Source organism: Bufo bufo, chromosome 2 (assembly GCF_905171765.1).
Source record: "Bufo bufo chromosome 2, aBufBuf1.1, whole genome shotgun sequence".
NCBI classification, from domain to species: domain Eukaryota; kingdom Metazoa; phylum Chordata; class Amphibia; order Anura; family Bufonidae; genus Bufo; species Bufo bufo.
In genome coordinates this window covers 181,371,477-181,386,765 of record NC_053390.1, presented here as the reverse complement: position 1 = coordinate 181,386,765, position 15,289 = coordinate 181,371,477, and the positions used below count along the sequence as shown (strand labels likewise).

Sequence of the window (15,289 nt, the reverse complement as noted above, 5' to 3'; positions counted from 1 at the left end):
TGAGTGGTGCTGCATCTGCAGTGCCCACTTCCCACTGTGTACATTAGCTGCTTTTTATCTTGGATATTGCTTTTTTACAGCTTTTTGTCTGCATTACCATGGCTCTAATTGGCCTTTGTTCCCTGAAAAATTGTGGGCAATTTCAAAATCAAATGCATAAGGAGGACAGGGCTTAATAAGGTTAAAACAGGCACAAATTCTAGTGTTGAGCGATGTGAAGCATTTAAAATGGAATTTGGTCCGACATTTATGAAAACTTAACAAATCCAAAATTCCTTGCACTTTTTGTTGTAACAAACCATTTTTTTCTAAAATGGCAGCTGCACGTGTTACAAAGTGAAAGTAAGAAGCCTGGGAACACGAGATCCCATAATGCCGTACAGACAGCCAGTCCGCAGGTAGCCATCTCCTGTGAAGTCACAGCCCTATAAAACCCTCATCCCGGCCGGTCTCCGACATTGTCCTGTGAGCAGAGCATAGGGAGAAACGCAGCAACCGCTCATGTACTAAGGACAGTTTCGCGCTGCCACCCTCCCCACTCTGTCATGGGGCCACTATTGTTACTGTTAATGTCATTGCTGCTGCCATCCTTCCCACTCTGTTATGGGGCCACTAACTGAATATTGCTGCACTGCACAGTTATGTACACAGCAATAAATTGTAGCAGAGTCTGTAGTTCGACAGTCTCCTACGCTCTTCCTGCAACCTCTCTGCACTCTCCCTGCAGTATAACTTCAAAACCTTCACAATAAATATTCACTAAACGGGAAGAATATGATTTGGCTGATTGGCCTGGGTATACCTGATTTATTGAGATTCGGGACAAATTCATTCGGAACAAATCAAATTTCTTGTGTAACTTCGGCGAAGCTGCCAAATTCGAATTTTTCAAAACTTTGCTCATCTCTAACAAATTCTCCTATAGGACTGCCACCTTTTGGGGCAATAACCCTATTGCTCAAAAATGGATGAATTAGTTTTGTTTATAGGTATATTAACTATAAAAACATAAGTCTGAACCATAATGGTCTCTACCCAAACTATGAAATACATTTTGGAGCTGAATTATTATGAATTTATTAACATCTATTTGGAAACTGGAAATTTATCTTTATTAATGATGAATTACTAGTTATATTTAGAGGGGTTGTCTCATCATGGACAATGGGGGCATTTCGCTAGAATATGCCCCCATTGTCTTATAGGTGCGGGTCTATATATCGAGAATGGAGCCCTGAAAGTAAAGCAGGGTGCACTGCGCATGCGCAGCAGCCCTCAATTCATTTTATATGGGGCTGGCGATTTCCGTCGGCCTCATAGAAATGAATGGGAGCGGCGGCCGCGCCTGCGTGGTACGCTCCCATTCACTTCTATGGGGAGCCGGCCTGGTGGTCCTCCAGCCACCACCTTGCCGGGCTCCGTTCTCGATATAGGTGCGGGTCCCAGCTGTGGGACCCGCACCTATAAGACAATGGAGGCATATCCTAGCAATATGCTCCTATGGTCCATGATTAAAAAACTCCTTTAAGTACTCTGCTCTTTCCATTGATAGTCTACTGAGAAAGATGAGTTTTTGTATATTTTTTAAATAGGTGAATCCATAATTAGACATAGATTACCATGAGGGAACCACTGGATAAAGTTTTTCTACCTGAAGAATCCCCAGATAAAGTTCTCCTACCAGAAAAGGTGATAGCTGTATGATCATTGGGGGTTCAACTGCTGAGATACCACCGATCATGAGTATAGGGTCCCCAGAGTACCCTGTGCGAATGGAGTGGTGGTCACACATGCACACCACCATTCCATGCACACAGACTTGGAATCCCTCATTGTTCAAAACCCCAGCAATCATACATTTATCATCTATACTGTGGATAGGCATACTACCCCAGAGCAAGGGGGTATCATTTCTCAGTTCATTTCTCTATGTTATGTAATGTAATCTTATGTTCTTGCAGGAAGTTGGGAGGGATTCGGGACTGTCCCCCAGCTCAGTTAGTCATTTGAGAGTGAGAGTTTGTAGAGAGAGGAAGTTGTGACTTGGGCAAAGGAGAGAAATAGAGCACTTAGAGTCTGCATGGCTAAGCATTGGAGTCAGTAAGATAACCTGCTACCAAAGGCTGTTAAGACTTTACTGCAGTGAGGGACACGGTTAAGATACCCTGCACACCTATTGGCTGCCATAGATTCTACTGGAAGAGATGAGATAGAGAGGGAAGAGGGTCATCCTTGCCTAAATTCACACATTGTTATCTTAGAAAAATTGCACTGTGTACAGTTGGAACTGTGGTTTGCTATTGTTGCATGTCCTACAATTCCTATTTTGAACTACAGTAAAGAGAGACAGTTATTCTGCTACATTGAGCCTAATTACACTCATCATCACAGGAACCCCGACTACCATTAGGCAGGTGTGCCCCGGAGGAAGAAAGGGTATGTCCTCCTTTCACTGATTGTCCCTAGGGCCATCCTCTGCTTCGGCTCTTTCTGTGCTCACTGCATAGTCTGTGCCGTATGACGACCAGAGTTATTGCTTGGCCATTTATTGTACATATTTTTACAAAGGTTTGCTTGGAGGTTAGCACAAATGAAACAATGGAAACTTAGTACATGTTTTTTTAAGACAAGTAATATAATTAAGTTATGGCTTCCATTTGATAACATAACATTTTTTGGAAGAAGCACTGTAGTTGCTGAAACCTTTATAAGTCTCCAAGCTGCAGGACTGAATTCTATGATATTCTAATATAACTAATCAATTCTAAATACTGGGTTTAGATCAACATTCCTAAAATACAAAAGCATAAAATGCTAGTTGCGCTGGCTTTTTGTCCTCTTAGATGTATATTTTATGTATTCTTTCCAAATGATTATGCCTTATTTACGACTGGAAGGTGTCTTAGAGAATTCCCTCTTTGCTCTTTTTCCAAATATATTTAATCTTTGTTGAACCAGACAGACTCCACGTTGGAAACAATCCAAAATAAAAAAGTTCACCATGACTTATGGCAAAAGCATTAGAAAACCTGTCAGTTTGTAGACTCTTGGGCTAATGAATCAAGCCAGTAAAGTAGTCATTTCTCCACTAAAATGACTTTAAGCACCATTTATAATCAACATATTTTGCTTCTGCAAATTTAAAATAGTTTGTCATGAATTGCAATATGGTATTTATGTACAGTCTCTATAATAAGCAACAGTGGTATGGAAATTCAACATTGAGCTAACACCCATGGGTACTCTATGGCTTAAATCATGACTTGGGATAGGACGTGTCAACGGACTAGTTTAGTACATATTTGCACTCCACATAACAATGCTGGAACTCTGTGTTGTGCTGTTCCTCTATTATTCCTCATGAATATGTATGAATAAATTGACAATGTAACAGTGGCTCCTGTACTCCGCTGTTGCCCTGCTTACCGCCGAGGTCCCGGGTGCCGTGTTCAGCGGTGATCTGCTGCCAGTGCTTTCCCATTCACCGCTGCAGTCCTGGGCTCTGTCTGTGTAGGTACTGTTGTTCTGGGATCCACTCCACAGTTTTCTTTCAGCCAGGGCCACAGCATGCTTGCTGTTTGTTCCCTGCAGCACTTTCTTAAGCGGGTGTCACTTCCTGTCCTCTTTGGGGTGGATCATGTCACCTCGCTAACCAATCCTAGCCCTCCTGCACATATATAAGTGGCTCAGCCCCCTTTCCAGATGCCTCAGCGTCAAGGTCCTTGTGTCCTGCTAGGTTGTTGTTATTTCTGCTTGTGTTCCTGTGTACCTGACTTGTGCTTGTGTTTCTGGACTCTGCTACCTGTTTGATCCCTGCCTGCTTGCCTTGACTCTCCTGTTGCTGATCTGGATTGCCTGACCTGTACCTGCACCAACTGCCCTGACTTATTGCTAGTTTGACTTCGCCTCTGCCTCATCCTTCGGTCCTGCACTTTTGCTCCTGGTTACGACTCGGCCTGCTGACTTCATCTGTACCTCTGGTACCTTGCTCAGGTACCTCCTGGTCCACCTGGACCAGCTGCCTTGTGTGTCAATCCTTCTCAAGAGGTAGCAACCTGGTATTCCTCTCAGAAAAGTCTATCCCCACCATCAGGGGTACTGTGAAGATCAAGGGGTTCACTTAGACAATGCCCTTAGAGGAGGTAGGACATGTGGCACAGTGGGTTCACACCCGCTGGTTCATGACAGACAAATGGGTGTTCTATTTCGGGTGTGTCTACACAATCTTCAGAAACAAATAGAGGGTGACAGCATACTCTGTATATGGTCTTTTAATATTCACTGTATACATTTTGGGGCTTAATGAAATGACCACAGCATCTGCAAGGTCTTTTCTTGGGAGCACTGAATTCCCTGGGCCTAAATGGCTCTCCCAGGCTGAAATCGGCGGATGCTGTTAATTTGCTGTGGCGGCTCGGCCTTCTGCAGGCTCTGAGAACTGTCACAGTGGCAGGGCTCCATAGTAACATAAAGAATCTCCCATAGACTGCAATAGTAAATCACTGCAGTCCATGGGAGAAGTAATGTGACGACTACATGTACAAGACCCCTAGGGGGGCTTAAAAAAATGTAAAAATAAATTTAAAGTTAAAAGTAAATAAAACAATATAAAAATTTTAATCACCTTCCTTTCCCCATTAAAAATAAACAATAAAAAAATAAAGATCATAGTCATTGCCTTGTCGCAAAAAGCCTGTACTATTAAAATATAAATGTATTTATCTCATATGGTAAACGATGTAACAAAAAAATTAAGATAGCTGAGTCAACATTATTTATGTCACTTTGCCTACCAAAAAAATTGAATAAAAAGTGATCAAAATGTCCTACACACCCCAAAAAAAAAAAAAAAAATGCAATAAAAAATACAGATCACCCATCAAAAAATGAGCCCTCATCCAGTTCTGTAGACATAACTACAAAAAAAAGTTATGGGGGTCTAAATATGGCAATGCATATTATTGTTCCCAAAGTTTTCATTTTTTTAGTATTAGTAACACAAGAAAAACTACTGTATATAAATGTGGTATCACTATAATCGTACTGACAAAAAGAATGAAGCTGACATGTGTGTTTTACTACAAAGAAAACGCCATAAAGACGAAACCCATAAAACTATGGAATTGCTTTTTTTTAAATTCCACCCCATTTTCCAGGTTCCCACTACATCATATGGAACCACTAGAAAATACAACTTGTCCCGCAAAAAACAAGCCCTCATACAGTTATGGCTCCTGGAAGGCAGGGAGTTACCGTACAATACAAAACCAGAAAATTGTCAGGAAGGGGTTAAAAGGGTTGTCCAACTGTTAGGTGCTTTTTAAATAGGCCCCTCCCCCACCCAGCAGGGCATATCAGGAAAAGCATACTTAGCTGTTCCACTCAGAAGCTTACACGTGGGGATCGAAGCCCACGTGAAAACAGCCGTGGACCTATATCACTGGAACCCAGCATCTGGGATCAGGTAAGTATGCTGACCTTGACAGGTCCCACTGGGTGTGTATGGTTTTATGTAAAATAGACTTGAAAGTTGAACAACTCATTTAATTCCTGGTTTCATGTTAATTATACAAATATGGGCCACAATTGCACACTGACATGCAGTTTTGATGCAGGTTTTAACGGCACCTCAACTGCACCATGTGAATACACCTAAAAACCAATTAATAATACATTTCAGTAGTTAAAAGGGGTTGACAAATCCTGTTGTCCTCCTGAACATAAAAAAGCTACCAATGTGCCATTCCAGGCCACTTCCAGTCCCCGTGACCACTGCGGCCAATCACAGGCCTCAGCAGTCACAGTGATTTACCATTCAAGCCACTCTGACTACTGAGACCTATGATTGGCAGTCACAGGTCTAAGCCACTTCTTAGTCCTGCAGGGACCGGAAGCAGCTGAGATCAGTGCAGCTATTTGGCGCACCTACAGTTGCTGTACTTTTTTCAGACATGCTTGACAAGGAGCGGGGCCTAGTGGAACGGGTTGGAGCCTAAAATGCATAAAATGCAACATTTTGTGCCAAATTTGCATCACACATCTGGCATAAAAACCTGTCTCAAATTAAGCCAAGCAATAGCTGATCTAGAGTCAGAGAAGAGTGTCTCTCCCTGCACCACAGTCATCATCCAGTCTGAGCCCCTGTGATAAACCTGGTGCCGGTCTAGACGGCCTGTCTACGCTTATACCATCTACAGGATTAGTAGATCTGGGCTATTGTTTAAGAGCTCTCTAACGGCACAATGGAGATGCAAAATAAGTAATATAAAGTAGGAAAAGGCCACAAGTACTGTAATGCAGTCCACTGAGCCGTGCGCCTTATGTAACATAGCTGTTTCTGAGAAATATATGAGTTTCATTTATTTTCTCCTCTTTTCATAAGTTCTTTGGTTTACAGCTATTTTATTGGGGAATTGGCAGGTATCCAATAACTTAAGTAATGCAGAAAATCAAATGTCAACACATTAAATGGAGGTGATAGTTTTTTATTGGACTAAGTTAAAGAACCTGTTTTCAAAAGACACACTATGGCCAAAAGCCCCCCTATATTATTTAACTGAAAAGTAAATCTACACTTGCTAAGTTGTAAAACATATGAGCAGACCGAGGCGCAATGCTTGGCTTTATTTCAAATTGTGGAATTATTACATTCATGCAATAGCAACATACTAACTATGCAGTTTTTCTTAATTTTTTTTTCTGAAAACATTGCTACTAAACACATAACAGGCTGCATGTTATCAAATGTACAGAAAATGGGTTTTGTAATGATTTATGCAGGAATATATCTAGAACAGGTGCAGTGGCAGTTGCCCAAGGGTCTAGGTGCTTGAGGGGGCTAGTCCGTCACATACAGTAAGAAGACATTGATATTGTGAATGGCACATGGAAGGTGGGGCGGGTACAAGTCCTAGAACTTGGATAAACATCTAAATCTATGGCATAGCACAAAACTATAATTCATAGAAAAATAAGATGGGAACCCCACCACCTAGTGTAAGAAAATGAAAACATCAGCATAAGTAGCAATCATTAAAGGGCATCTGTCAGCAGATTTGTACCTATGAAACTGGCTGATCTGTTACACTTGACAGCTGAAGGCATCTGTGTTGGTCCCATGTTCATCTGTGCCCACATTGCTTAGAAAAAGAAAGTATTAAAGTGGAAAGGGCACGTCAGTTGCAGAGAGAGCAGAGCCTCTAGGAGTAACAGCAACGCCCCCGTTGCTCTTAGAGGCTCATTTGCATACATTCAAACTAAATTTTTCTCAGCAATGCAGGCACATATGAACACTGGACCAACAGAGATGCCTTCAGCTGCCAAGCACACAAGTAACAGGTCAGCCAGTTTCACAGGTAAAAATTTGCTGACAGTTTGCCTAATAGCCCGATATATATCACAAAACCCCCATTATAGCAAAAAGCCACCAAATTGTTATTCACCACAAAAAGGTACAATGTTTTTGAACCTGATTGGGCCCCCTCAACCTCTGGGCCCTATAGCAAGTGCTATGGCTGATATTCCTATAGTTACACCCCTGTGTACCACTATATGCTATGCAAATATATGTGTAGTAGAAGTGTATGAAAATGAAAAAGGCAATTTCAGCAAGCACACAGAAGTAGCACTCAGGGGGCAGCACTCAGGGGGCAAGGTTCGAAATGTGCACAAAAAGCAATCTAACGTACAGGCGCCACTTTACTGCTAGATGACAGACATGACAGAAGAAGTCTTTAAATCTCCTTTTATTAAAAGATTTGTGTGAAAGGCAATGTTTTTTAGAACAGAACCAGCTCCGTCATCAGTCAAAGAAACTTGATACTACACAAAAAAGACAGTGGCCCCCATTAAATAATAACTATTACGGGAATGCCCCTAGCCTGCATCACCTCCTGAAAGATTCATTCCTACCTGCTCCTCACCTTTTGGTCCTGCATGTTGGACCCCGGTCCAACATCCTCCAGTCCTCAGCTTGTTTTTTTTTTACCTGTCTGGCCAGGACATGGACTTGGCCATGTGTACCACTTCAGCTAATGACTAGCTTCAGCGGTGATGTGTCCCCTTTAGGAGTACAGTCTTATGGGGTGGAATTTTGCCATTAGGGCGAGCAGAAAGCCTGCTGGAGATTTTACCCTATCCATTGCAAAGGGTGAAATTGGCTGTGGAGATATTCTGCACTGCAGATCGTTTTATGCGGTAGGTTGTTTTTTTTCGCAGCACATGGATGGGAATTCTTAAAATCCTCTTTGCTGGTACTGTAAAATGCTGCAGATTGAAGTAAATTGCGCTGAATGGGAAAAGAAGCGACCACAACAGGTTGGGACCTAGGCAGAAGAGTCCACAGCATGTGAGAGTACAGTGGGGATGGTGGCATGGGGGTAGTGAGGGTCAGTAAGTACTATGTCAAACATCTTACCTCAGCAGGTTAGCACCATAGGCTGATTGGAGGAAATGACTAAAGAAGTCTAAGGGCTCATTCAAACGACCGTGGTTTTGGTCCGTGTTTTTTGTCCGCATCCGAGCCACATGTGTGCTGTCCGCATCCGTTGCTCCGTTCCGTGGCCCCGCAAAAATTATGAGTCATGTCCTATTCTTGCCCGTTTTGCGGACAAGAATAGGCATTTCTATAATGGGCTTCCGTTCCGCAAAGTGCGGAAGGCAAACGGGTGGCATCCGTGTTTTGCGGATCCGCAATTTGCGGACTGCAAAACACGGCACGGTCGTGTGAACAAGCCCTAAGAAGTAGATATAACGTCAGATTACATTGGAACATATCGGCAATATAAAAATAAAGGATAACACATTAATGCACTGATTTTAGAATCCTATGACCCAGCGTCTCCTGTCTGCTTTTGACAGTCAAAACGGCATATTGTAATTATGTTTTGAGTGAAAAACACTGAATTTTGGCTTGGTTATTACCTTTATCGCCAATCCAGCAGGCGTCAGCTTTTCTTCATTCCTCTCACTTAAGCAATCCTCCCCCATAAGTGAAGTGAGATGCTGCAAACACTCAGCATGTCCATAGGATGCTGCAATGTGCAGAAGATTGTTTCCATTTTCATCGTGGATTTGGTCTAAGTTATCTACAGCAATGTGAGGCTGCGGAGAGAAAAGGAAGAGATATCACATTTGTAGACTGAGTAACCATGTTCTGAAAACAAGTCACATCATCCCTGATATGGTATGTTCTGGAAAAGGAAGATAAGACCCTTGGGCCAAGTGATAAGAACTTTACAAGACAATCTTTAAACAAGAAAATGTACAAAAGGTTGTTCAAGAAAAATAAATTCACTTTTTTGAAGCTGAAGTTTCTTCTATTTTATGCACCACATATGTTCCCTAAAGTGTAACAAATGTCCTACAGAATATAGAAACCTAGAAGTAAAGGAGATAAACCCTCACCGTTTCTCAGTTTTGGCGTCAGTGTTTCCTGACATTTTCAATGGTGTTTTAACAGCCTTTTTGGGGGCATTAATTTAAAATCCATGGGAAATTATTGAAAAGTTTTTGTTTGTAACCATTTGGTGGCATTCTCAGTTTTTTTTAATTAATTTTTTACATGCCCTGGGTATGGTGTTTTTTTTCTGGAATTTTTCTCTATAAGATGCTCTATAAAACTTGCAAAACACCAGAAAATATGCTTGTTACAAATGTATTAAAATAAAAACACCACAAGAAATGCTAATGCAAACATTATGAAAAATACTTGAAATTTGTTTTTGTAAACATGTCTGTGAAAGAAGGCCAATTTTGAGGGGTCCATTTTGATCTATTCTATGGGGCCCCCATCTTCTGCATATTTAGGGGGTACAAAGGTTGAACTTGCACCTTAAAAGGGTATTTTGGATTTTTCTTATTGATGAACAATCCTCTGGGTTCTCTGGGGCGTTACCTAAATTCTCTGTTCCAGCTAACCTGTGGAAGGAAGAGAGTGTCGGTAGCACTTACCTTTCCGTTGTGCCACAGATTCGGAGATGTCGGCTTTGATCATATGACTGCCTTACTGGCTGTGGGCTCTTCCACTGACGTCCCAACATGTTCCTGTTCAGCTACATGTACTTTATGCAGCTGAACAGGAAGGCGCAGGTGCACATCCTGCCAGGACTTCAGTGCAAGCGCCCACAGCCAGTCCAGCCAGTCACCGGATCACAGATCAGATCATGGAATCTGTGGTGCAGTGGAAAGGTAAGTACTGATAAAAGGCTCTTCCTGCCACAGGTTATCTGAAGCACAGAGAACTCCTTTAACTTGTAAATGGAATAAAATCACCAAATTAATTGGAAAGGATAATATTTGCTGCACCAAGTACAAATCTTCTCCATGAGATCATGTACAAAGCCTGTGCTTCATGCCACCCAATTCAAATCTGCCCTGGAGTGATGTCTCTACATGTGGGTTTATAAAAGAGAACAATTCTCAGCTAAACCGTCATAGGAAGAGAATGCAGATAACCAGATCAAACACATCAGTGACACAAATGACTATTGTAATTTCAGGGTTTCTTAGTATCTTGTCTGTTCCTCCATATTTGACAGTCCTGGACTTTTTCATCTCAGTCATGCAGCACAAGACACGTTGCTATCCATCTTGTTAACGATAAATGTAAGATAACTGGTATCATAAGTAGATAAGATGTACAAAGTGTGACATCCAACGTGACATAAAGCAGAACCGGCTTGTGACAACATGATGGCATGCAGCCAAAATTATACATTCACAAATAGTATGTAAGTTCACTTCTAGTTTTTTTTACATTAGCATAAATAAAAGTTAAAGAGGACCTTTCACCTTGAAAAACATTGTGAACTAAGTATGCTGCAATGTAGAGCGGCGCCTGGGGATCTCACTGCACTTACTATTATCCCCGGGCGCCGCTCCGTTCTCCCGTTATCCCCTCCGGTATCTTCACTCACTAAGTTATAGTAGGCGGAGTCTGCCCTTGTCCTGTGGGCGTCTCCTTCTCCTAGGCTGCAGCGCTGGCCAATCGCAGCGCACAGCTCACAGCCTGGGAGAAAAAAACCTCCCAGGCTGTGAGCTGTGCGCTGCGATTGGCCAGCGCTACAGCCTAGGAGAAGGAGACGCCCACAGGACAAGGGCAGACACCGCCTACTATAACTTAGTGAGTGAAGATACCTAAGGGGATAACGGGAGAACGGAGCGGCGCCCGGGGATAATAGTAAGTGCAGTGAGATCCCCGGGCGCCGCTCTACATTGCAGCATACTTAGTTCACAATGTTTTTCAAGGTGAAAGGTCCTCTTTAATATGGCTCTTTGTATAATTAAAATAATGCATCAAATTGTAATTATTACTTGTATGCTTGCAATTTCATTAGAAAAATACATTTTTCTTTAATTGTAAATTAGTTTAATAAGAACAGTACCATCAGTAAGTTACCTCAAAGAGCTGTGGTTGCTAACACCAAGATGTAGGCTCCTAAAGTACTGCTATTCTAAGGCTCCATTCAGACGTCCGTAGTGCATTGCGGATAATGCCCATAGAAATGCCTATTCTTGTCCGCAATTGCGGACAAGAATAGGACATGCTCTATTTTTTTCCGGAGCTGCGGACCGGAAGATCGGAGCTGTGCTCCGGAAATGTGGATGCGGACAGCACACTGTGTGCTGTCCGCATCTCTTCCGGCCCTATTGAGAATGAATGGGTCCGCACCCATTCCGCATAATTGCGGAATGGATGCAGACCCATTCTACGGACGTCTGAATGGAGCCTAAGGTTCACATCCATAATTTTTATCACAAGGGACGGACTGGCCATAGACCTTACAGGGGATTGCCTGAGCTCTCCACATTGCCGCTGGCCAGGTACAAGTTGCATTACTTAATGTAGGAGCATCAGATACTTATGCACCTGGCCAGCAGCCGCAGGGGCCCTCCTGAATTTAACTGTATCACTGTCATCAGTATGGTGATAGGGAAGTATTTTATGGTGCACTGTGGTATTTGGTTCTGCTGGGTCATTCCTGACAACTGCCCTGTATAAATGTGCCAACGATCAGCCAACAAGCAGACGCTATTTGTTGGGTGATTCGATCATTTACACGGCACAAAAAAAAAATCATCTTTTTTGGCAGTACACTGCCCTGCGTACCAGTGTTTGTGCTGCTGGTTAACAATAAAATTATATAGGGGACAAATGATCATAGTAACGATCGTTAATCCCTATACAGCAGAGATGTTCCTATAAATGTTTGTTTCCACTTGTTGCTCAGTGTGTCGGCCTATGTAAATTGTCCCTTACTGTAGCCAAAAGCGCTATTTTGCAAAGCTCGCAACTGTTATCTTTTTTTTTTCAATAGGACTTTAATTGTTTATGTTTGTGTACAGGATAATATAAACTGCAAAATTCTGGCTGTTTATTCTCCATTTACAATGAGGGAAATCCAGATGTAAAAATTCATCTGTGGTATAGTAGTGAATAAGTGCTGCACCACTACAACCAAACATGAGAATTTGATCTACCAGCATGACAGTGGTTTAGAGGTACTGTGGTGCTTGAAAGTTTGTGAACCCTTCAGAATTTTCTGTATTGCTGCATCCATTTTACTTAAAACTATATCAAAGTCCTAAAAGTGGATAAAAATAACAAAATCAAATAAATGAGTCAAAAATATTAGACTTGGTCATTTATGTATTGAGGAAAATGATCCAATATCACATGTCTGTGAGTGGCAAAATATGTGAACCATCAGGAGTAGCAGATAATTTGAAGGTGAAATTAGAGTCAGGTGTTTTCAGTCACTGGAATGACAATCAGGTGTGAGTCAGCAACCTGTTTCATTTAAAGAACAGGAATGTATCAAAGGTTGATCTTCACAACACATGTATGTGGAAGTGTATCATGGTACAAACACAGGAGATTTCTGTGGACCTCGGAAGAAGAGTTGTTGATGCTCATGAGGCTGGAAAAGGTTAAAAAAGACATCTCTTATGAGTTTAGACTCCACCAATCCACAGTCACATTGTGTACAAATTAAGAAAATTCAAGACAATTATTGCCCTCCCCAGGAGCGCTTGACCAATGTAGATCACGCCGAGAGTAAGGCGTGTAATAATCCACGAGGTAACAAAGGTACCCAGGATAACCTCTAAGCAACTAAAGGCTTTTCTCACATTAGCTAATGTTAATGTTCATGAGTCCATCATCAGGAGGACATTGAACAACAATGGTGTGCATGGCAGGATTGCAAGGAAAATTCTGCTGCTCTCCAAAAAGAACATTGCTACCTGTCTACTGTTTGATAAAGATAACTGGACAAGCCACAAGGCTATTGGGACAATGTTTAGTGGATGGATAGAACTTAAATATAAATTTTTGGTTTAAATAAGAGGTGTTATGTTTGGAAAAAGGAAAACCCTGCATTCAAGAATAAAAACCTCTTCCATCTGTGAAACACGGTGGTGGTAGTATCAAGGTTTGGGTCTGTTTTGCTGTATCTAGGCCAGGATGGCTTGCCATCATTTATGGAACAATTAATTCTGAATGATACCAGGAAATTCTGAAGGAAAATCTATTAATGACCCTAAGCACACAAGTTCTTCTACAAAAGAATAAAGTTAAAGTTTTGCAATGGCCAAGTCAAAGTCTTGACCTTAATCCAATAGAAATGTTGTAGACGGACCTGAAGCGAGCAATTTATGAGAGGAAACACACCAACATAACAGAATTGTTGTTTTTTATGGAGGTATGGTCTAACATTCCTCCAAGTTGATGTGCAGGACTTATGAACAATTACCAGAAATGATTATTTGCAGTTATGTGCAGACTTTTGCCACACACAGACATGTGATATTGGATCATTTTCCTCAATACATAAATGACCAATTCGAATATTTTTGAATCACTTGTTTGTTTTGGTTATCTTTATCTACTTTTAGGACTTTTGTCAAAATCTGATGTAGTTTTTGGTCTAATTTATGGAGAAATACAGAAAATTCCAAAGGGTTCACAAACTTTCAAGCACCACTATAATAGCTGGGACTCTATTGCAGAGAAAAACTGTGTGTCCATTGTTATAAAGAACTTTAACTAAAACATATAGAATTATCCTTGAACATATTTTTGTCTTATGTGACATAACTTTACCAAAAGCAAAAATAAGAACAATAAACATCACTAATGAGTCTACATTCTTCATCAATAACCAAGTACTCTGCTAGTGAAGTCCCCTGAATAAGGATAAGTAAGAATCTCTTGGGTACAAAAGTGTGGGAAAACGATAGCTGTATCCGAAGTAATGTATCAATGAGGAATTCATAAACATGGATGTCTAGTTGTGTGAAATGCCACAATAGTATCACACATGTAAAAATATCACTTCATGCTGTGAGTGCAGAGACTGAGAATTACAACGTCTGAAATAAATCATGACTCCTGACAAGCAGAGAATAAGCATTTTCAATCATTTCTTAGAATGTGTGTGAGTTATATATGCAATAAATGATCAGTCAATCGTGGATTTGTGAACTGCTGGGATTACAAAGTAATGGATGTTGGCAGTGTCGGACTGGGGTACCTAGGGCCCACCAGTGTAACTGAGTCTGGGGGCCCACCAAAATATTAGTTTGTGTGTAGGAACACAAACAAATATTTTTTCCATGTCCATACCATTTTTTTTTGTGGCCTGTATGTGAAACCCTTCACTTCAATGGGGCCACAAAAAATGGAAATAACTCCATGTGCATTCTGTGTCTGTATGTCTGCATGGCCGTTACACAAAAATGATAGAACATGTCCTATTATTGTCAGCATTACAGACAAGGATAGGACTGTTCTATTAGAGGCCGGCTGTTCTGTTCCGCATAATGTAAAAAAAAGGAACACACCCAAGAATCCATGTTTTGCAGATCCACAATTTGCAGACTGCAAATCATCCAACAATCGTGTTCATGAGCCCTTACAGTGGTAACAGAAATATTAAAGATGGAGTATGATGGTAGACATTCATAGCAAAATGCACAAACATACATGTGGCAGAATTTAGGCTACTCTTACACTTGCAGTAGCAGGGTCCGGAAGAATGTTCGGGCAGGGGGAACAGCCCGCCACATCCGTGCTAACGCTAGCCCACCGTGCCGCCGGAAGTCCGCTGTAGTTTTTGTCTGGCCGCCTCTCGGCATGTTTGCCGTGCTGCGGCCGGACCTCCGGTGGGCTAGCGTAAGCACGGATCTGGCAGGCTGTTCCCCCACTGGAATAGCCTGCCGAACCCTGCTACCGCAAGTGTGAAAGTAGCCTTACACATATCTGGATATCCTGCTCTTAAGTCAGTCA

General features: G+C 41.7%; 1 protein-coding gene across 3 annotated transcripts in view; it reads right to left on the bottom strand.

Annotated features, from left to right (window-relative positions):
* Window positions 1-15,289, bottom strand: part of LOC120988466 (synuclein alpha interacting protein) — a 239,487-nt gene that overhangs the window by 49,453 nt on the left and 174,745 nt on the right. For all 3 annotated transcript variants that reach the window (XM_040415945.1, XM_040415947.1, XM_040415946.1), the window contains one exon: window positions 8,923-9,102. In XM_040415945.1, the coding sequence (XP_040271879.1) occupies window positions 8,923-9,102 (180 nt within the window). The remainder of the gene's footprint in view (window positions 1-8,922; window positions 9,103-15,289) is intronic.